The sequence below is a fragment of the Camelus bactrianus genome, chromosome 19 (genome assembly GCF_048773025.1).
Source record: "Camelus bactrianus isolate YW-2024 breed Bactrian camel chromosome 19, ASM4877302v1, whole genome shotgun sequence".
Lineage (NCBI taxonomy): Eukaryota > Metazoa > Chordata > Mammalia > Artiodactyla > Camelidae > Camelus > Camelus bactrianus.
The window spans coordinates 19,717,219-19,738,434 of record NC_133557.1 but is presented as its reverse complement, the minus strand read 5'-3'; the positions used below and the strand labels follow the sequence as shown (position 1 = coordinate 19,738,434).

General features: G+C 52.4%; 2 protein-coding genes across 3 annotated transcripts in view; one reads left to right on the top strand and one right to left on the bottom strand.

Moving 5' to 3' along the window:
* The window catches only part of RIMS4 (regulating synaptic membrane exocytosis 4), a 55,814-nt gene extending 44,430 nt beyond the window's left edge, over window positions 1-11,384 (top strand). The window contains exons 3-7 of one of the 2 annotated variants that reach the window (XM_045519350.2): window positions 3,240-3,352; window positions 3,647-3,748; window positions 4,345-4,484; window positions 6,825-7,029; window positions 10,991-11,384. In XM_045519350.2, coding sequence (XP_045375306.1) covers window positions 3,240-3,352; window positions 3,647-3,748; window positions 4,345-4,484; window positions 6,825-7,029; window positions 10,991-11,094 — 664 coding nt within the window. In that variant the 3' untranslated portion in view covers window positions 11,095-11,384. Of the gene's footprint in view, window positions 1-3,239; window positions 3,353-3,646; window positions 3,749-4,344; window positions 4,485-6,824 lie in introns of both variants that reach the window. The other variant, XM_010958693.3, reaches the window with a different exon arrangement.
* Window positions 11,385-11,718: 334 nt separating this feature from the next.
* Window positions 11,719-17,257, bottom strand: KCNK15 (potassium two pore domain channel subfamily K member 15). The gene is made up of 2 exons (XM_010958788.3): window positions 16,902-17,257; window positions 11,719-13,015 (listed from the first exon to the last, which is right to left on the bottom strand). Exons 1-2 carry the CDS (start codon window positions 17,182-17,184, stop codon window positions 12,303-12,305), a joined length of 996 nt encoding a protein of 331 aa, XP_010957090.3. The 5' UTR covers window positions 17,185-17,257; the 3' UTR covers window positions 11,719-12,302.
* Window positions 17,258-21,216: the final 3,959 nt, after the last annotated feature.

The following is a 21,216-nucleotide window of genomic DNA, read 5'->3' as shown; positions in this document are numbered from 1 at the left end:
CTCAGACTGAAACCTCAAAGTATTACCCTGCCATCAACTCTGCTGGTAATGTAAGTCCAAACAGAATTTATTGGAATGATGCCGGGACATCTCACATGGCTGAGGAAAGAACTGGGTGGCCAGGACTAGGTGGCTGGTAGTTTGGGACTCTCTACGAGGGCAGGCCATTCACACGGCTCAGTTCTCATGACTTTTTATCTCCAGGATTCTCTTTTATTTCCTAGTGAGAGTCTTTGCTTGACTGAACTTGGGTCAGCTGTCTGTCCCGGGATCCATCAGCTCTGGCCAGGGGACAGGGTCACTGAATTAGTTTAAACCAGTTACTATAACCAACTTCTTCAATCAGTGACTTAATACAAATGTTTATTTCTTGCTCATGCAAACTTCAGTGCAGGTGTTTCTGGTTGTTGCACTCAGCCGGGCTCCTATATTCTTTTTTTTTTTTTTTTAATAATTCAATACGTGTTTATAATTTCTCTGTTGCCAGATATTTAGATTGTTTTCATTTTTACTATGATAAATCATCCATGGCTAAATACAACCCTTTTGTCCTCAGCGTCTTAAAGTCTAGAAGAGTTGACTTCCCTCTTTCCTTTGTGGCTCTCTATCCTTTCCTGTGTTCTATGACATTGTATAAACCTGCAACATAGGCCCTCTCCAAGGTCCTGAACTAGACTCTCTTGTCCCTGCCTTGTCTCCATTACCCTCCTTGGAGAGAGGGAAGGACTTAATCTCTCCTGCTTCTCACCAGGCTCCTTTATGCTTGTGGCTTCACCATCCTGAGGACCTCAGGACGTTCTGCTGGTGACTCTGGTGGGGGAAGAGAAAACATAGTATGTGGAAAGTTACCTTCCTTCATCTTCCTCTCTTGCTGGACCTTGTGTATGCTTTGCCCTCAATTCAGAGTCTCCTTTCCTGGTCCATCCTGGTCCATTCTAGACCACTGCAGCCAGCAGTGATTGTTCTCTTCTGATGGCCCCTGGGCTCTCACAACCCGAGGTGGGTGGGTAGGGGCCCTGTTGTGCCTTGTAAGAAGACTATTGTCTTCTTTAGTTGTTTCTTTGCAAGCAACACATTTGCCCAACAAAATGGTAAGTCCTTTGTACACAGGGTCTGCTCTTGCCTCTTCACACAGCTCGCTTGGAGTTTTATACGTAAAAGTGTACACACTATTGGGTGACTTGAATTGGGCAGCAGCCTGGTATAGCAGCAGACACTGCCATCACACAGCCCTCAGGCAACTGTCTTTCTCACTCTGGGCCTCAGTCTTCCAATCTATGAAACAGGGAGTGTGCTGGGTCAGAGGACACCTTCCTGTAACTGTTTGCAGAGCAAGTGGGTGAATCCTTTGCCAACTATGAGGTTTTATGAGTAAACAATAAGGTATAAAGACAGACAGATGTGGTTCAAGCACCAGGCAGCATGTCTAGGGTGTGAAGACTTGGGTGCAGGCAGAGAAGACCATGCTTGAATTGTTCCTTCTGAAGAACTGGGGAAAGGATAGCCTAGCAGAGTGGTTCAGAAGCAGAAGGGGGCACCTGGGGTGGAGCCAGAGACCCCACCTCCCTTGGATGATCCTCCTCCGGCTCCTTCAAGACCGAGAGTCTAGCAGGTTCCCCAAGAAGGGAGCTGGGGGCAGGTTAGGGGTGTGCTCTCAGAGCAGGGAACAAAGTGTCCAGTGCCCCTTGAGACCCAAGACAGGCTCCCCCTCCTGCTTAAAGAACCCCCACCCCACCGGCTGCTGTGGTGAAACCCAGCTCACAGTATCTGCTCGTTCAAAGTTAGCTGTTACTCCTGGATGCCCAGATGGAGAGTCACCTGAGGTTGGCATTAGAAATGTTGTTTTCAAGTGCTGACTCTGCCCTGTGAGTTCTGGCTTTAGGTTGGGCTGAACCTGCTTCCTCATCTGAATAATGCTGGTAAAAGTAAAAAAAAAAAACAAAAAACAAAACCTGTCTCCTTTGGTTGTGGTGAGAATCCGATGAGAAAATGTGTTGGGAGTGTTTTAGTCCTGAAGATAATAGGGGTACACCAGGCATGGTACTTAGTGTCTGATCTTATATAATACTTACAGCAGACCTAGAGATGGGAACATTAGTATTCCCATTTCAGAGATGGGTAAGAAAAAACTAACTAAAATTGGCTTCAGCAAAATAATAATAATAATAATAATAATAATAATAATAATAATAATAATAATAATAATAATAATAATAATAATAATATAGTTGTTGTTGTTATTGAATTATGTAACAAAAAAAAAAAAGATGAAATATCTTGTTTCAGGCAGAGTTTGATCCAGGAGCTCATGCAGTGTCACCAGTGTGTTGGCTTCCTTCATGGGCTCCAGATGGTAGCAAAAGACCTGCCAGAGGCTCCAGTTTTCTGTCTCAGGTTCAAATCAGATGGGAAATGAGCTTCTCATTTCCTACAGTTCAAAGAAAGCTTCCTGGCCAGATTCTTGTGGACTTTGTTGGGCCGCATGCCCAACTCTGAGCCAGTCACTGGCCAAGGAAGGCGTGGTCTTACTGGCCAGACTGAGCCCATACCAGCCTCTGGAGCCATGCTCTGCTCCACAGGAATCATTGCCTTGGGGAGGAGGCTCCCTAAGGAGATTTGAAGTCTTGTTCCCAAAGGGAGTGGACATTGGGCAACCGCATAGCAAGAACAAATGCGAACCTCCAAGGCTGAGCTGCTGGCCTTGTGCGTCTCAAACTGTCCAGTGCAAATGAGTCTTCTGGGGCTCATATTAAAAGGCAGATTCTGATCCAGCAGCTGGGGGGGCGTGGTGGGGTGGGCCGAGGAGCAATTCTATTTCTAATTAGCTCCTGGGTGATGCTGCAGGTCTCTGAACCACACTTTGAGTATCATGGCATTAATCATAGGAGCCAGGCACTGACAAGCATCACCTCCCACAAGTCCTACAGCCACTCCAAGAGGCGGATGTCACCATACCCATTTCATGGAGGGGGAACTTGAGGCTTGGCAAGAAGAGGTAGGAGAAAGGTACAGGACACAGAAGCTAAGTCCTAGAATTTTGGAGTCAGAGCTGAGAGTTTAGGGCCATTAAAGTAAGGAGGAGGCAGCGACAGGACACCAGTCTGCCTAAGGCAGGGTGATGGATGTGGACAGAATGGCTGTGGAATGAGGGACATTCTGGAGCTGACTGCCTGAGTCATCAGAGTCCTCAGTTGGCCCTTAGGAACGTTTGTTTTTGTCTCATTTCTTCCTTTTTGCAGTCTTAACTATGGGGGAGTTTGCCTGGCATCAGACGCCCAGTTCAGTGACTTCCTGGGCAGCATGGGGCCAGCACAGTTTGTGGGCCGCCAGACCCTGGCCACCACGCCAATGGGTAAGTGCCCCAAGGCCTCTTTCAAATGGAGGGGGGGGTCCCACCAGAAGCCCTGTGTCTCTCCTTCCTTCCCCTCTGCCTTAGCTCCATCTGCTGAGCACCGAACCTGGAGCCCATTTCATACCCGCCAGGCGCTCGGCAGAGCCTAGGCGCTTGGTGTGGGGATTGGTTGTGGTCTTGTCTGGGGCTGGGAGCAGGGGGAGGGGACATCATCCCTCAGCAGAGAGGAGGAGCTGAGTCTTTGTCTGAGCTTCCCAGCCACTTCCGAGGCTCATCACTCAGGGCCCATTGCAGGGGACGTGGAGATCGGCTTGCAGGAGCGGAATGGTCAGCTCGAGGTGGACATCATCCAGGCTCGGGGGCTGACGGCCAAGCCAGGCTCCAAGACACTGCCAGGTGTGGGGGCTGCCCTCCCATCGGCAGGGTGGGGGTGGAGGTCAGAGAGGATGTCCTGAGGTTACCTGGGTCTAGAAGAGAGAAAATTGGGTCCAACTGTGGGGGATCCCTCAATCCCAAAGCTAGTGACTCACATATAATTAGTGATGTAGGATTTATTCTTGGGACCCAGTTGAGATTGTTGGTTGACCCTGTTGGCCTCCCGGACTGGACTGAGTTCCTGGGGGGCAGGGACCATTTTTCTTGTTTATGGTTCTACCTGATAGGGTGCATGGCTCACCACGGGTGCTTAGCAAACATTTGAGTGAATGAGTCAGCCATGAATGTGTAAGCCAGAGAGGGTGGGCAAGCCAGGGACTGGGAGAGGGGACAGGGTGAGCAAAGGAAGCGGGAGGCAGGCAGCACGACCCAAGGGGGTAGAGTAGGCCCCACCCAACCCTGGCTGCACTCCACCACCCACCCCCACCCGCCCCTGTTGCCTCCTTCTCAGACCCTGTAGAGGCACTCCGATCCCCAGCAGTGGGTCCCTCTGCTGCACCCTTTGCCCACCATTTGGGGCTCAGATTAGAACTCACCCTGCTGGCCTCTGTCCCCAGCGGCCTACATCAAGGCCTACCTGCTGGAGAATGGCGTCTGCATTGCTAAGAAGAAGACCAAAGTCGCTCGCAAGTCGCTGGACCCGTTGTATAACCAGGTGCTGCTGTTTCCCGAGAGTCCCCAGGGCAAAGTCCTGCAGGTGAGGGGCATGGGGGTGCAGAGTGCAGTAACAGGGGGTAAAGGAGGTGCTCCTGGAGACTGGGGGGTGGGTCTCTGCAGGGCCTGATCTAGAGGAATTAGAGCACTGTGGTTGATCTGAGCACATACCTTGCTGTGTGACTTTGAATAAGTTCCCTTCTGAGCCTCAGCTTCTTCATCTGTAAAATGGGGATATGAATATTACCCACTGATAACATTATTGTGACAGCAGAATGTGTGCTTTGTACAAGAAAAGCATTTGGAAGTTTGACCTGTAGTCAGTGCTCTACAGCTGGCTGCCATCATCATCACTACCACCACCACCACCATCATCACGACCACCACCATCATCAGCACCACCACCACTACCATCATCACCAGCACCACCACCATCACCAGCACCACCACCATCATCATCACCACTACCAAGATCATCACCATCACCAACCTCTGGAGGCCAGGGAGTTGGCACGGAACACACTGATAAAAGCTGAAAGTCTTTGAAGGATCCAGAGAGGTCTTTGGCTCTCTTGCTTTTAGGAGGATGCTAGTGGTTTCTCAAACCTGGAGCTGGAAACAGCTGCCCATCATGGGTAAGGCAGGGCCCTGGTTGGATGCCTGCAGGAGCCATGTGCCTGCTCTCTCAGAGCTGCTGCTGGGCACCTCTGGCTTGTACCTCAGTCTCTTGCTCCTAACCTGGGTGAGCAAAGCAAACAAGAGTAGGCTAAGGTGTTATAAGTCACCAAGACAGGGAGACTTTTGCCAAACTGGGAAGCCCAGGTCCTGTGTAGTAGGGTAGTCTTTCAACTTGTGGATTGAGACCCACTAGTGAGTTGTGAAATCGATTTAGTGGGTCTCAACAAGTATTTTTTTTTAATGGAATGGAATTGGAAATAGGACTTGGAAAGAACATTTCTCACTTCTAGTAAGGTAAGTCTTACTTGGTGGGGCACTTGCTTCAGTTATGAATCTTGTATGTTCACCATAAATACCTGTCTTACTGTGTATACCTGTCAAAAAAGTTTGGAAAAACCCTTCTGGTCATTTGCTGCAAATGGCATTATCATTCTTTTTTATGACTAAGTAATATTCCAGTGTGTGTGTGTGTGTGTGTGTGTGTGTGTGTGTGTGTGTCCCTGTCCATCCATCTGTCCGTCACAGTTTCTTCAGCCAGTCATCTGTTGATGGTCACATAGATTGTTTCCATGTCTTGGCTATTCTAAATAATGCTGCTATGAACATTGGGGTGCAAGTATCTTTTAGAATTAGAGTTTTTGTGTTTTTCAGATATACACCCAGGAGTGGGATTGCTGGATCATACGGTAGCTCTATTTTTAGTTTTTTAAGGAACTTCCATACTGTTTTCCATAATAGCTGCACCACTTGACATTACCCCCAGCAGTGTAGGAGGGCAGTCTTTTCTCCACACCCTCTCTGGCATTTATCGTTTGTAGACTTTTTGATGATGGCCACTCTGACTGGTGTGAGGTGATACGTCATTGTGGTTTTAATTTGTGTTTTTCTAATAATTAGTGCCTGTTGGTCATCTGTATGTCTTCTTTGGGAAAAAATGTCTATTTAAGTCTTCTGCCCATTGTTTGAATGGATTGTTTGGTTTCTCAATATTGAGTTGTATGAGCTGTTTATGTATTTTGAATATTAACCTCTCGTCGGTCCTATTATTTGCAAATATTTTATCCCTTTCTGCAGGTTGTCATTTTGTTTTATTGATGGTTTCCTTTGCTGTGCAAAAGCTTTTAAGTTCGATTTGGTCCCATTTGCTTATTTTTGCTTTTATCTCTTTCCTTGGGAGACTGATCTAAGAAAATATTTGCTACAATTTATGTTAGAGAATGTTTTGTCTGTGTTTTCTTCTGGAAATTTTTACAGTGTCATGTCTTATATTTAGGTCTTTAAACCCTTTTGAGTTTATTTCTGTGTATGGTGTGAGGGAGTGTTCTAATTTCCTTGATTTACATGTAGCTGTCCTACCAGCCCCTTTTAAAAACTTTGTTTTTGATGATCTGGATGGAAGCAAAGGGCCGAGGGTGGGGCGTGGGGCAGGTAGGACACTCACAGTGTAGGGTCGGCCTTTAAGGCCTAGGCTCCAAGATGAGGTGTCTGGAGGATGGAACAGAAAGGGCAAGACTGGAGGCAGGAAGCCAGTCATTCAAATGGTGCCACTGGAGCCAGAAGAATATGGTGGGACTTGAGCCATTTTCAGGCGGTGAAATTCACAGGACTTGGGGATGAATCGGGCATGGAGGTGACCCCGGGTTCTGGTTCCAGGCCTGTGAGTGGCATTGGCAGGATTTGAACCACTGTGTCTCTTGCCCCACAGGTGATCGTGTGGGGGAACTACGGGCGGATGGAGCGGAAGCAATTCATGGGTGTGGCCCGCGTACTGCTGGAGGAGCTGGACTTGACCACCCTGGCCGTGGGCTGGTACAAGCTCTTCCCCACCTCCTCCATGGTGGACCCAGCCACGGGCCCCCTGCTCCGGCAGGCGTCCCAGCTGTCCCTTGAGAGCACCGTGGGGCCCTGTGGTGAGCGATCTTAGTGCCAGGGATGGGGAGGGGCTCCCCGAGATGGCCTGGAGACTGCCCAGCCCCGACCTGGGACCCCAGGCCCAGGGGCACATTGAACGGAGGAGGATGGGGTTCTCCCCCACAGTGGGGAAGCAGAATGGGGAGACCTGACCCCCCAGGGCCCCTCCTCACCCCTTCTTTGCCTCCTACCCCCTGAGACCTTCCCTCTCCCAATGGGATTGGCTGCACTTTTGACTTGGCCAGTTCTTGACCTGGTGGATGTGGCTGCAATCTGGAGAAAGGAAAGACTGAGGTGGCAGAGCAAACCATTCTCCTGCCCCAGACACTGTCCGACCACTCCCCCTGTTTGCCTCCTTGGAAGCTCGCTGCCCGGAGCCAAGTCCAGAACCCAGCGGCCATCTCCATGGTGCCAATTACCAGCAAGTGTCTTTCCTGCGGCACCGGGTTCAGGCAGCTACTCCTGCCCCGTAGCCAATGGGGCAGCTTTGCAAGGATCCGGAGCCAGCTCCGGGGCCCCAGAGCCTCCCACTTGAAGAGGAGCTCAGGCCTCCCTCCACCTGCCTGTGGAAGGAGCTTTGCCGCAGCCTGTTCGAGTCCATCTGTTTGTCCCCTCCTGCCTGCCCCTCTTCTGGTGGCTCTAGGAATTGGGGTCCAGCAGGGACCAAAGGAAAGGAGGAGGTGCTCAGGGCCTGGCACAGACCCCCAGGGGGCCTGGCTCTGTGGGATTGCAACAAGCTAGTTTGCAAACCATTGGTAGACTGGAAAGAACAGTGTTGTCTTTGTTTTGCTGGAGGAGCTGTTGGACCCTGATTTTCGAGAACCCTAGCCTCAGAGGGCTTACCATCTCTGAATCTTGGGGTTGCTGGATTGGAGAGGGAGTCTAAAGAAAGCTGAGATTGGGGCTGGTGGTGCCAAGGCAAGGGTTTCCCAAGTAGGAGAATCCCTCCTTGTTGGATGAGGTCAAAGGTCATCTTGTCTGTCCCTCTGCCTCCAGGCTAGAGGTCTGGGGAGGCAACAGAACTCCCCAATTTTAGTCTTTTTAAACAAACCATCCTGTGCTAAGGGCAGAATCCACCGCCCTGGCCTCAGTAACCTTGGCTCACGGAGAGAAACAGAGTGAGAAGAGGCATGAATGTAAGAGTCGGGAGATTCCTTCTCTAGCAGGCCTGGGTAGCTGCCTGCCTGGCCCAGCCCAGCCCTCCCCTCCCCGGGACCTGCGGAAGCCCCTTTGCATGCTGGGGAGGACGCAGGCTGGCCCCTCACTGTAGAAGCACATTTCTGCCCCCTCCCCTGGGAGGCACCCAGCAGCCCACTACCCACCACCCCTCATTACCCAGTCCTGCTGTGTAGGGCGTAGTCCAGGTTAGCTGGGTAGAGTTAGCGTGCCAGGCCCTGGGCCTGGTCTTAGCTCACATCGAGTCCTTACAGAGTCCCGGACAGGGGCGGGAGGAAACAGTGCATTCCAGGAGATGGCCTTCTCCTCGCTGGCCTGGGCCTGGATCCGGAGCCTGATCCACAGGAGGCCGGCGCCGCCTCCTCCCCCTCCCCCTCACACCCCTTCCCCATGTAGGGTTATAGCTGGACCTGCCCACAATACTCAGATGTTCTGATTTATTACCCTTGATACTGATTTTATTTAGGAAGCACTCCTGAGGATGTGGGCCTTGGCAGAGAGATCCTGGGCTCCATCAGAGGAGAGCATTTTCCATTGAAGATGCCTGGCTGTGCTGGGTCCCACCTTGTCCCTGGTCCCTCTCTAGGCTATTTGACCAGGTGATTCCTTCCGCCTGGAAATCGCCCCACCCCTCAGCCTGTTTCAGCCCTGGACCTCCTTTAAAGTTATAGCACCTCCATGTGCTGGGAAGGGGAGACGGAGGTGCCCCTTTTATGCAGGTGGCCGGCAGACCTTCCTGGGATTGTGGCACTGGAATCCCAAGGTTGGGGTAGGAGGTAGCAGGGCTCTGGAGGGACTCCCATCAGAGGCTCAGAATCAGCCCCTCCACCATGTGTTTTTTTTTAAACCAGTGTGATTTCTCTGCCGTTCGTTTATTACTCACCATTTGGAATATTTTGAGCCAGGAGAGCGCCTTCTCTCTCCAGCTGGCACTGCTCTGGTAGTTCAGGACTAGCTTTTCAAAGATGGGGCGGAGCCTAGCTGCCCCATCCAGAGGGAGGCGGGGCGCAGTCTGTGCACCCCAGCCTGAGCCCACCCTCAGGTGTCTGCACAGCCTTTATAAAGAGAGAGAGCGCTCCAAAGCAATAACATCCAGAGGGTGGTCACCGAGGGCCCCCCTCAATGACTTTCTTGTTTGTTCTGTGAAATCTCAGCTCACCTCCTGGAGGGGTGGGAGGGGGGCTGGAGCCCTCTTTCTTTGTATCATTGTCGTGAGCACATGGCCGCCTTCCGAGGGGGCTCTGATAATTTGGCGTGGGAATCACCGTCTGTCCTCACCAAGGGATAGGGGTTTGGGAAGGGGGTGATGATTCTCATTATTAGCTTTGGGGAACCTTAAAGCCCACTCCTGTCTGATCCTTTGCCAGCTCAAACTCCACCATCTGGAGAGAAGCAGAGAGTGTGGAGCTGGGGGGATTAGGGGTGGGGGTGCTGGGGTCTCTAGGGGACAATTCGCTTTTCAGTCTCTGAGCTGGAGGTCACATGCAGGGGTACCGTGGGAGGGAGTCATTGCCACTTTCCTTCTCCAAAATCTGCCTGTCATACTAAAGGGAAAGGGCTTTGGGACCATCAGTGGAGTCATTTCCATTTTACAGATGAGGAGACCGAGGCCCAGGGTGGGGAATAGTCGCCTCTGGGGTCCCCCGTGAGTTTATGTCTCCCCCTGCCTGGGTCTCCTCGTCCACCAAAGGCTGAGCTGGAGCCAGGGCAGGACAAGGTGGGGCCGCTATTTCCCACAACATTGCCTCCGTCCTTCTCTCCCTGGAACCTCCCAGGGGCCTTGAATAGATGGGCAGGGTGAACTGTAGCCCATCTGAGAGGGGAGGAGTCTGAGGCTTAAAATCTGGAAGTGACTTGCCCAAGACATGACCCATCAGCAAGTGAGCCATGGGGCCGGAACGGGGGGTCCACTGTGCTCCCTCCTTAATGGGACAGGAGCCCGTTGCTCCAGGGCACATTTGCCATGATAAACATCTGTGGCCTTTAAGCCCTGGGCCACTCAGCCCTACTTGGTTCCACCTCGATGGGCCAGTAACTTTTCTGGGCCATGGTTTGGAGGAAAAGGTTGCCATAGAGACCTTGTTCTCCTGGGGGCCTGGCCTGGCTGACTGAGGCTGTGCAGGATTTGGTCCAGGCCTTGATGTCTAAGTGGGGGCTCCCGCTCAGGGGCCATCGTCCTTCCAAGACCAACTTGAGGGAGGCAAGACACCAGGCCCTCCCTGGGACTGTGTGGGAGTGAGGCTGCTGTGGACCACCTCATCTTAAGGAAATCCTCACCAAACCTTCAGATGTGATAACACTGATCTTCCCATAGTGCTTTGCAAACCTTTTTGTTCTCAAAGTGCTTTTACCTCGCAGATACCCTCCCAGGAGCCCCTAAGCAGTTGATGGGGGCCTGTGTTATCAGCCCTGTTTTACAGAAAAGGAAACTGAGGCCCTGGGAGGGGAGGGCACCTGCTAAGGTCCAACTATATGAGTTGGCAGCTGAGCCCGGACGAGAACTCTGTTCTCTAACAGTTGAGAGATCTTTCTTTGACCTGGGATGAAGCCAAGAGTTGAGGTCATGCACTTTGCAAGTTGATTTACCACCCATTTCCCTGAAGCAGGCGCTCACAGGGACACCCAGGTGCTCAGGGCAGCTCTGAGCCCCGCTGCTCTTGGAGCACAGCTGCTGCGTCCGGCAAGGCCACCTGCATTTATTTACTGAGCAGCAGTGCTGTGCCAGGCCCAGGGGACTGGGGTGCCCCACTTCCATCCCCCGTTCCCCTGTCACGACTCCCTTAGGCTCCGGGAGGCCCCGTGTCTGTATAGCAGCACCTCCGAGCAGACCAGAAGCTTCCATGTCCACGAGCTCATCCGACTCTCCAGCTCGGTGCGGGAGATGCTGACTGCCCGTTTGATTCAGCTTCTGTGAGGATAAAGTGGAGACTTGAACCCGGGGCCTCAGGCATCCTCTCTGGAGCCCTTTCCCTCTACCACTGCCCCCTGAGAGGGTGGCAAGAAGGCTGGACCCCTAGTTTTCAGGCCCACTCTCCGCTCACTCACCTTTCCCCTTTCCCTCTCTGGGAGCAGAAGCCCCTCGGGCTTTGGGGGAGGGAGGGTTTCCAGGGCCCCTGGGTTGGAGCAGGTCACGTTGCATTGTGTTCATGACCATGTAGCTCATGTTGAAAATTAAAGTTTTTGGCTTTTCTAACCTGGCTTGCTCTGCTTTGTGTTGACACAGTTCAATCTGGGATGTTAGTTTTAAAGAGCTGAGTGCTACGGGATGTCAGCTTTGTTAATGCCCCCTCATGGGGCCCAGGCCTGTCCCAGGAACCCTTACAGAAATGCACAGAAGGGAACAGAATTATGTGTGAACCCAGTCATTTTACAGGAAACTGAGGCCCAGGGAGGGAATGAGATTCCCCGAGGTCACATTGTGGGTGACCTTACAGTTCCCAGAAAAGACAACATCCAAGTAGTCCGAGAGACGTGATGTAGCGAAGGCCCCCTGCATTGCAAAAGGGGTCAGGCCAAGGACAAGGAGCATCGCATTTGGGGGTGGGGCCAATTCCGCCGTACACACTGAGTAAGAGAATGAGTAATCATTTAAATATTGCAGAGATTTGCCCACTGGTTCACACTGGACGGTAAGTGTTTCCCTTCAGTCCATCTGATCCTTTTGCTTCTCACAGAGGGAGCAGCTGGCCTCACAGGTAGGATTCCAGTGTTGAAAGTCGTGCATTTCCCCTACAACACGGAAAACCCACCTCTTCACACAACAGAAATATGGGCACCTGCTTCCTCTCCATTGGGCTAGCTAGTGACATGGGCCTGTGATGTGCCACGCCTTCCTGAAACAATTTGGATCACAAGGGCAGTACTGTGTGCATTCGGGGCGACTTTAGAGTCGTGCTTGTGCTTATGATGCGACTTTAATATATTTTTGAAGAGGAGGGAGGGGCTTGCCGCAGGAGGTAATGAGAAGCCACTTGTGGCAGAGGACGACATTGAGGCCACAGCCCCTCACCCCTCTCCAAGCTCTGGGGAGGGTGCACCGACAGGTGAGTCCAGACCCTCCGGTTCTAGGATCTAGCTCCGGCCAGGGGTAGGGCCATCAGATGGACTTCCGTCGAGCCGGAGGCCTGCCTTCCCTGCCGTCGCCAACCTCAGTCCGAGGGCTCGCGGGGGGCGAGAAGCCCAGATTGTCGCGGGCCCACAACTCCAGCTGGTGGATGCGGTAGGAGATGGAGGAGATGGAGGTGGAGCCTGCGGGGCACCCTGGGCGGCGCGGCCGGGAGGGGCCGCGGCTCTCGGGCGCCCCCCGGCGGAGCGGCCGGGCAGCGCGCTCGGGCGCATCCGCGCTGGCGGCCAAGAAGCGCAGGACCACAAGGTTGAGGAAGGCACCGATGACTGCGAGCCCTAGGAGGATGTAGAGGAAGCTGAAGACCACGTAGGGTGGCTTCCTCTGCAGCACCTCGTCGCTCTGCAGCGCCACGAAATCGCCGAAGCCGATGGTGGTGAGGGTGATGAAGCAGTAGTAGAAGGCGTGGAAGAAGGTCCAGCCTTCGAAGTGCGCGAAGGCCACGGCCCCGAGGGCCAGGGTGGCCGCGCACACCGTCAGCCCCGCCACCACCATGTTCTTGGTGGACACGCGCGGCCGCCGCAGGCCCAGGCAGCGCTTAGATGCCAGCAGGAGGCGCCGCACCAGTGCGTTCAATCGCTCGCCCAGGCTCTGGAAGGTGACCAGCGTCAGGGGGATGCCCAGGAGTGCATAGAACATGCAGAAGACCTTGCCTGAGTCCGTGCCCGGCGCAGCGTGGCCGTACCCTGGATGGAGAGCGGAGGGAAGGGTTGGTGAGTGCTCGGCTCCGTCTCACACTCTCATCCACCTCTTTCCCCGGGTCTCTCTCTCCATCCGCCAAAGCCGCCAGAGCATCTTCAAATGCTAGTTCTAACTAATCATTCCCTGGCTGTAAAGCCTTCCATGGTTACTCATAAAATCGTCCCAAATTGTAAACAACCCAAATGGCCCTCAACTGGGGAATGGATAAACAACCTGTGGTACATCCATGCAGTGGAATTTGTTTCAGCAATAGAAAGGCATTTACTACTGTTTCCTCGGCAACAAAGGATGGATCGCAGATGTCTTATGCTGAGTGAAAGAAGCCAAGCTGAAGAGGCTACATACTGCATGGTTCCATTTAAGTGGCATTCTGGGAACAATCTGGCAAAACTATAGGGACAGAGAACAGATCTGTGGCTGCCAGTCCTTGGGGTTGGAGGAGGGGTTAACTAACTATAAAGTGGCATGACAGAATTTTGGAGAGTGATATAAATGTTTTATGTCTTGATGGTGGCTGCAGCTACAATGATAGGTTTTTATTTGGCAAAACCCACAGAAGTGTACACTGAAAAACTGAATTTTGCTGTATCTAAGTTTTGCATTGATAGAAAAAGAAAAGTAAAATCTTTCATGGCTCCCCAGGACCCCCAGGGTAAAGTCCCAGTTCTCAGGTGATGGATGTCCAAGCTAAACCCCCTCACCTCTCCAAGCCTTCCCCCGTGTTGTTTCCCCAACCATGCCTCTCCTCTTCATGCCTTTTCTCATGGTTCTCCCCGCACCCACAATGACCTTTTCCCCCTGCCCCAGTCCACATCTCCCTTCTCAGATCCTGCTCCAAGCCAGCTCTCACCAACACCTCTTCAGTCTGGTGGAGTTCCTCACTCAGTCCCCTCAACTGTCGCAGAGAACATAAACATGAGTGGGCTTCCCTGAGTCTTGGCACACTGTGCCATCACCATGGAATTAGTGGATACATGTCTCTTCCAGGATGAAGAAGTGAAAGCTTTCATGATATTCTCAAAGGGCCCCATAACCCAAGAAAAGTCAGGTGGTCCTTCCCCAGCAGAATATGCCTCCTCTAGCAAATTGGCCCTATCTGCCAAAAGGTAAATACACGTTTGGCCTGTGCAGTTCCACAGTTAGGAAGGTAGTCTTCCAAAACACACACACACATGCAAAGTGAGGTATATGCATGAGTTGTTGCAGCATTTCTGGTCATAGCAAAAATGAGAAAGAGCCTAAGTGTCCATCAGTAGGGGCCAGGTTAAATAAGCCATGGTGCTGTCTAAACGACGGAACACGCCACAGCTCTGGTTCCAGCTGGAGGTTCTTTTGCCCCTGAGGGGGCAATTAGCAACATCTGGAGACATTTTTGGTTGGTAGAGCTGTGAAGTGGTGGCTGTGTGCTCCTGGAGTCTAGTGGGTAGAGGCCAGGGTCCTGCTTAACCTCCTGTGATGCACAAGACAGCCCCCCCCCCCAACAAGAATATCTGGTCCAAAATGTTGGCAGTGCCGGGAGTTGAGAAGCCCTGCTGTTCAGCCAGGGAAACGAGGACACAGTTCTTCAAGGACTGATATAAAAAAATCACCAAAACATATGAAGTGAAAAAAGCAAGAGCATGTATAATATGTCTATATAGGTGTGTATTTTAAAGGACTGTATTGGCAGAGAATATGGTCAGAAGGGTACTCAGAAAACAGATCATTGCAGTTGATCCAGGGAAAGGAATTCATGCATTGAGGGGCGAGGTGAGAGGCAGACTTCTTTTTCATGACGTGCCTTTTCTACCCTGTGAAGTGTGTACTGTCTGCATACATAACTTCTGAAACAGCAGCACAATATATATATTTATAGATCTGACTCCACTTCCGTTTTTCTATTTCATGGTCCTGTCAGTCTGCCTCTATCTATTACTGAGGGTTGGGGAGGGTCTCTGCCAACCACTAGACTATGAGGTCCTTGAGGCTAGAGACCATGCTGGTCATTTCTCTGTGTCCCTGGTCACTAGTGCCCTGTACAGAGCCTGACACAGACCAAGGACTGAATGAAAGTTTAATAATCAATAATCAAGCCAGACTGAAAGCAGAGCTGAATGTGAGACAGAGAAGCCTCTTTAGGAATAAGGGGTCAGGCAGTGCTGTTTCCAGCTGTTTGGGGCTATTTCAGGTTTTGACAGAAAGGAAAAATGAATAATGATGATAACTAAACATGCTAGGTACTCTACATGGATTATTTTTTTTTTTTTGTCCCAGTGACTGGATGAGATGATATTATCATCCCCATTTTACAGATAAGGAAACCAGGTTCAGAAGGAGGAAGCTGCCCAAAGGTCACAGGGCTGAGCTATTAAGCAGTATCCTCCATAGCTTCTCAGTAACTCTCTCCTGTCCATGCAGAGCTCAACTCCTGGGTTCTGGCACCTGGTTCTCTGCAAGGCTGGCTGATGCAGCCTGGACCACACGGCAAATGCTGGCGCCCCCAGGTGGCCATAAAAAGCAAAATGCTTGCTGTTTCCACTCAAGACTCTTCACAGGATCCCAGATGCAGATCAGAGAGAAGCAGTCTGGAGGGGACGCCGAACCTAGCTGGGAGGCCTCCAAAAAATGTGGAGGAGGGCAGAGGAAGTGGATAGGGTCCCACACCACCAGGCACAGTGACAGGGAGGGTCTTAGGCTGAGCCAAGATAGGGAAGCAGGGGGCCCATGTTGACAGGAGGGGTCAAAAGGGCTGAATGGGAGCTGGGCCCACAGTTGGCAAATAATGAACAGCACATTTTACACACTTGACCTCTCTTAAACCTGGCAGTCTCCCAGTGAGGTAGCAACAACTGCATTTTGTAGTTGAGGAAACCAGGGCTCAGAGAGGTACAATCAAATGCCAGAGACGGCAGGAGGCAATAGAGATGAGAACTGAACTCTGGTCTATGTAATTGTAGAACTCAGGCTTTTGACTCCACTGCTGAACCCACAAAGTCACACTGACTTGCAAGAGCATCCTGGAGGAGCTTTCTCCAAGGTGCTAGCTTCCGGGGTCGTGGTCCAAGCCCAGATTGGCACCTGGACATCTATAGCTGGGGCCTGGGGAGTGGCTGGCACCCAGCTTGGAGCCCTGTAGAACCTGCTTCTCTCCTTTTCTGCTTCCCCAGGCTGAGGCTTAGCAGGTACCAGCCAGACGGTAGCCATGGCAACGGCTGGCAGGCCAGATGCTGCAGAGGAAGTGCTCTGGATCCCCGAGGGTGAGGTCCAAAGCTGGTGGTAATCAGTCATTCCTTCAACAAATATTTATTGAGTTTCTACTACAGGCTAGGCACTGGCCATCCCACAGTGACTAAGACAGACTAGGTGCTCGTTCTCTTCGTTACAATACAAAAATCAATCTTTTTTTTTTTTTAGTGCTTTCTAGGTCCTGTATCAGACCCTGTGCTGAAACTTTCTGCATATATTATCTCCTTGATGATAATTGTCCCACCACAGCCTTGAGATAGGGTCTGTTAGCACCCCTATTTTACAGAGGCGACAACTCGGGCTCAGAGAGGTTAAGCAACTGGTCTGAGGTCACACAGCTAGCGTGATGCAGCCAGGCAAGGAAACAGCTCCAGCCACTTGGGCTTCTGGCCCCACTCCATCCGTCTCCCCCTGGGGCGTTTCTGACAGTCCCACGGGCCAGCTCCTTGGCAAACGGGACCTACTGGCTCCTCCCAGGTTTGCCTGCGCGGAAGCACAGAGCGCATTCGACAAAGGGAGGCAAGCTGAAATGACTGGTCCAAAGTCATCCAGCTGATCAGGGGCAGAGATGGGATTCAAACCCAGGGGCGCCTCAGGCGGCTGGGGATGGAGCGAGCGCCGAGGGGAGTCTCCGGGGCCGCTCACCGATGGTGGTGATGACGGTGATGGCGAAGTAGAAGGAGCCGGCGAACTTCCACTGGCGGCCGGCGCGGTGCGGCTCGGCTTGCAGCGCCAGGCGCTCCAGCTCGCGGTAGTCCTCGGCCGAGAAGCCGTACTTCCTCCGCAACTCACTCCGCTTCTGGGCCAGCAGCATCTTGCGGCCGCTCTCTGCCTCGGACTCCAGCGCGTCGAAGACCGCGGCGCCCACCAGCAGGTAGGACAGGATGCACAGGATGAGCGCGGCGGTGCGCACGTTCTGCTTCCTCATCGCGGAGCCCCGGGCCCCGCTCGCCGGCCCCGTCCATGCGCCCCGACGGCCGCCCGCGCCCCAGGAGGCAAGAGCCTCGGCTGCGGGCGGCTGCGGGGCGGCACCCAGAGGCGGGGCCTCGGCGGGGCGAGGCGGGGCGAGGAGGGCAGAGAGGGCTCCTCCCTGCCTCCTTCCGCACAGCTGCCTTTGTTTACCCGGTGGCGCCCTGGGGCTAATGTGTCTGCAAATAGTGACATCTGGAGCAAAGCGTCCGAAGCCCAGGTCTGCAGGAGTCGCATCTCCACCACTATGTTGTCCTGTATCCTTGGGCAAGTCATTCCTTCCTTCCTTCGGTCCGTCATTAAATAAATATTTACCAAGAACCTACTGATGCAAACAAGATTCCTAGTGTAAAGAGAACTGATATCCTAGGACAGAGGGTTGGCTAAAATGCAAACAAACAAAAAGATGATTTAAAACAAGTGTTATAAAGAAGGAAAACATCTTTTCTTGGGACGGCGGGGGGGTGGTGGCATCAGCTAAGGTGGTGGGAGAAAGCCTCCCTAGGGAGTGACTAGGGCGGGAGTCCAGGCAGCAAGTGCAAGTCCTTTAAGCAGAGAAGCCAGTGTTGTCTGGTGTCACAATAACTAGGGTGCTGGGAGGGATCGGGAGGGGGAAAGAAGGAAGTGCAAGGAAGACAGAGAGTCTACTTCCCACGGGGTTTTCCAGGCCCTCAGGAAGGCTTATTCGTCAGTATGTTAGATAGCCCTGGAAAGGCTGTGAGCAGTAAAACAAACACTGATGATTTGATTGACGTTTTTTTAAAAGAGCATTCTGGCTGTCAAGTGGAAAAGGGATGGTGGCCAAGTGGAGGCCACTTAGGAGACTCTTGTCATCCAAATGCTGAGGGTGGCCTGGACCAGGGGCACCGCCCTGGAGATGGAGACAAGTTGGTGGACCTAAGATGTCAGGGAGGTGGTGCCAGGTGCACGCAAGTAGCCACATTTCCCAGCCTCCCAGGCACTTAGGTGTGTCCATGTGACAGAGCTGTAGCCAATGGAATAAAGGCATAGTGACAGGTGCCACTTCCAGGCCTGGCTCATAAAACCCTCCCACATGCCATGCCTCACCTCTCTCCCCCAGCTGCAGACTGAATATGGAGACCTGAAGTCTTTAGGAGAAAGCAGAGCCATGGAATGAGGAGCTAGAGTGCCTGAATGACACCTTGCCAAGGGTCCCCCAGCAGGAACACCTGTTATGAACTTTGGTGGCATTAAGCCCCAGACATGTGGGTCAGCCTGTTCCTGCAGCTAGTATTACCCAGTTGGGCAGAGCAACGGGACTTGCTAATGGGTCTCTCCTGCAGCTATCCGGAGCCCCCACCGTCCCACATCTCTGCTGCAGCCTTGGCATGTATCACTTGTCCCCCTGTGACTCCTCCAACCCCTCTCCCTGCAGCCCCTTTGCACTTTTTGGCTCCAGCTATACTAAAATTTTCACTCCTTGCACAAACTCTTGCTTTGCTTGGAACAGTCCTCTCCCAAGCCTGACATTCAGTGAATGCCTACCAGAGGCCAGGTGTCAGCTGAAGCACTTGATGGGTATTAATGCATTTAATTCTCACAACCTCCTTGTGTGGTAGGGGCAGCTGGCTAATGCCCTATTCATCCTTCAGACTCTCCACTTAGTTGGACAGCCTTCCTGACTTCTCAGGTGTTTCTCCTCTGTACTCCCAGAGGCTGCTGGGCTCCTGCCATCTCACATTTCTCCTGCTGCATTGTAATTCTCACCTTCCATGTCTGTCCTCCCTGAGGACAGAGACCCCATCTTGGTCACCTCTCTGTCCATAGTACCCGGATCCGGCACAGAGCACACATCCAGGGACAGTCTGTGGATGAACAAGCAGCAGCAGCACGTAGAAGTTAAGAGCATGGACTCTGCACCCCCACTGCGTGGGTTTATATCCCACTTCTTTTGCCTACTGCCCACCAGTGAAACAGGGTTAGAAAGGTTCCAATCTCATAAAGTGCTGTGGTCAGCGGAATAACGGCCCCTCTAAAGATGCCCACATCCTATCCCTGAGACCTGTGAAGGAGACATCCATCCTACAGACCCGGAAGGTGACAATTTTGTGTTGTTCAGGCCGCTAAGTTTGTGATAGTTTTTTCCAGCCGCAGCAGGGCACTGTTGCAGAGGTCGTGAGGATTAAATGAGCCGCCAGATGTGCTGCCCTAAGGACAGTGTCTGGCCCTGAGAACTCACTAGAAATGTTCGCCAGAATTGCAAATATCACAGCAAGGCAAAGGCCCGGGTCCACAGGGATGTTTAGACTCATCACCTGCCCTGACTCAGTTCTCGGGGAGAATCTGGTAGGGGGGCCTTGGACCCCTCCTTCCCCTGAGAAGCTGGAGGCGGAGCAGCTCAGCAGCCCAGAAGCAAGGACGCTGCTGTCTCAGCCTTATTTTAGGGATGGCATGAGCAAGTTTGATTCTCTGATTTCTTCAGAGGAACAGAAACCTGGACTATAGTCTCAGAGTGGGGTTGGGGGCTTCACCAAGGACTTATAGCCCTAGGAGGATCTGAGAAGAACTTGTGGGGACAGGGTGGGAGGGAGGCTGAGTCTTAGGGGAAGGGCCGGGTCCACCACGGGGACAGTTAATGAGTCCTGATCATGAACATAGCTGGGATCAACAAGGCTTGGGTTTAAATTCCAGCTCATCCACTTCCTAGCAGGGTGTCTATCTTTGGATAGAAGACTTGCACTTCTCTGTGCCTTGGTTTTCCCATCTGAGAAATGGGTGTCACTGTCCAAGTACTTGGTAACAGGTAGCCACTTTTCCTCCCTTTGTATGACTGTCTGCCTACAGATATCAAGCATTCTTTTTCCAGAAGCAGGGGCAAGGCTAAGACAGTGGACGAGGCACATTCATTGACGTTGCTAAGGGAGCCCTCAGTTTCCAGTGCAGGAAGCCGAGGTGCAGAGAAAAGACCCCATTTGCCAAGTCCTCACAGCAGGCAGTGACTGAGTCAAGACTTGAACTCAGGGCTATCTGGCCCCCAAGGTCACCATCCTTCCGATACATGGCACCACCTAATCAGGTAAGATGCTGGGGGCTTTATCACCCTCCTGTGGCCTCTCTGGACCTGACTTTCCTTCTTTCCGAGGAGCGGTGGCTGGCTCCCCACCCCCACCGTTGCGAGCATCCTGAGATGCAGCGGAGAGGTGTTTTGTGAAGTGGGCCTGCTGGGGGTGCATATTATTGGGGCCGTGGGGGGCTGTCTGGTCCTGCCAGGCAGGTGACTCTGCCCTGTGCTTGGCATTTTCGGTTCAGCGGCTCTATTTTAAGCCAGAGGAGGTTAGAGTTTGTTATGTGAGTTTCTCAGCTTGGAAAACTGTCAGCTGAGCAGTCACCAAAAACAGCAACACCCCAAGGCACCCCCTGCAGCTCGCCCTCCCTCTGCCTCCTGTGGGGACCTCGTGGTTTTCCTCTGTCCCTTCATGCCCCAGTCGCACCCAGGACCCATCAATTGGGCCTTGGATCTTCTTCCAGAGCTGCAAGGTTGCCGGCCTTGAGAACAACGAGTCCCCAGCTGGGTCCTGGACACCTTTCAAAGCCCTTCACATCCTTTATGAGTCTAGATTCTTCTGACAGCTTTATGAGCCAGGCAGGCCTTGCTGTTCTCGCATCAGGGAGAGAAACAGGCTCAGAGAGATAGGAAGGACTGGTCCAAGGTGGCACATGGTAGGACAGTGGTTAAGAAAGAACATGAGTTTAAGAGTGAGCCAGACCTCAGTTCCATCTTGGGCAAGTGGCTTCCCCTTTCTGAGCCTCAGTTTCTGCCTCTGTGAAAAGGGGGTATAAGTATCTGCCTAACAGATCTGTTCCTGTGAGGATTCAGTGAAAGCCTGGAGGGGCACTCAGCACAGATTAGGTGCCCAGCAAATGTTAGCACCCCCTCCACCCAATTAATTTCTTTTTTCCCTTTTCCACACTGCTCATTCCCCAGACCTACTGGGATCTTGAGAGATTGATTTTTATAGTTAGAATATAG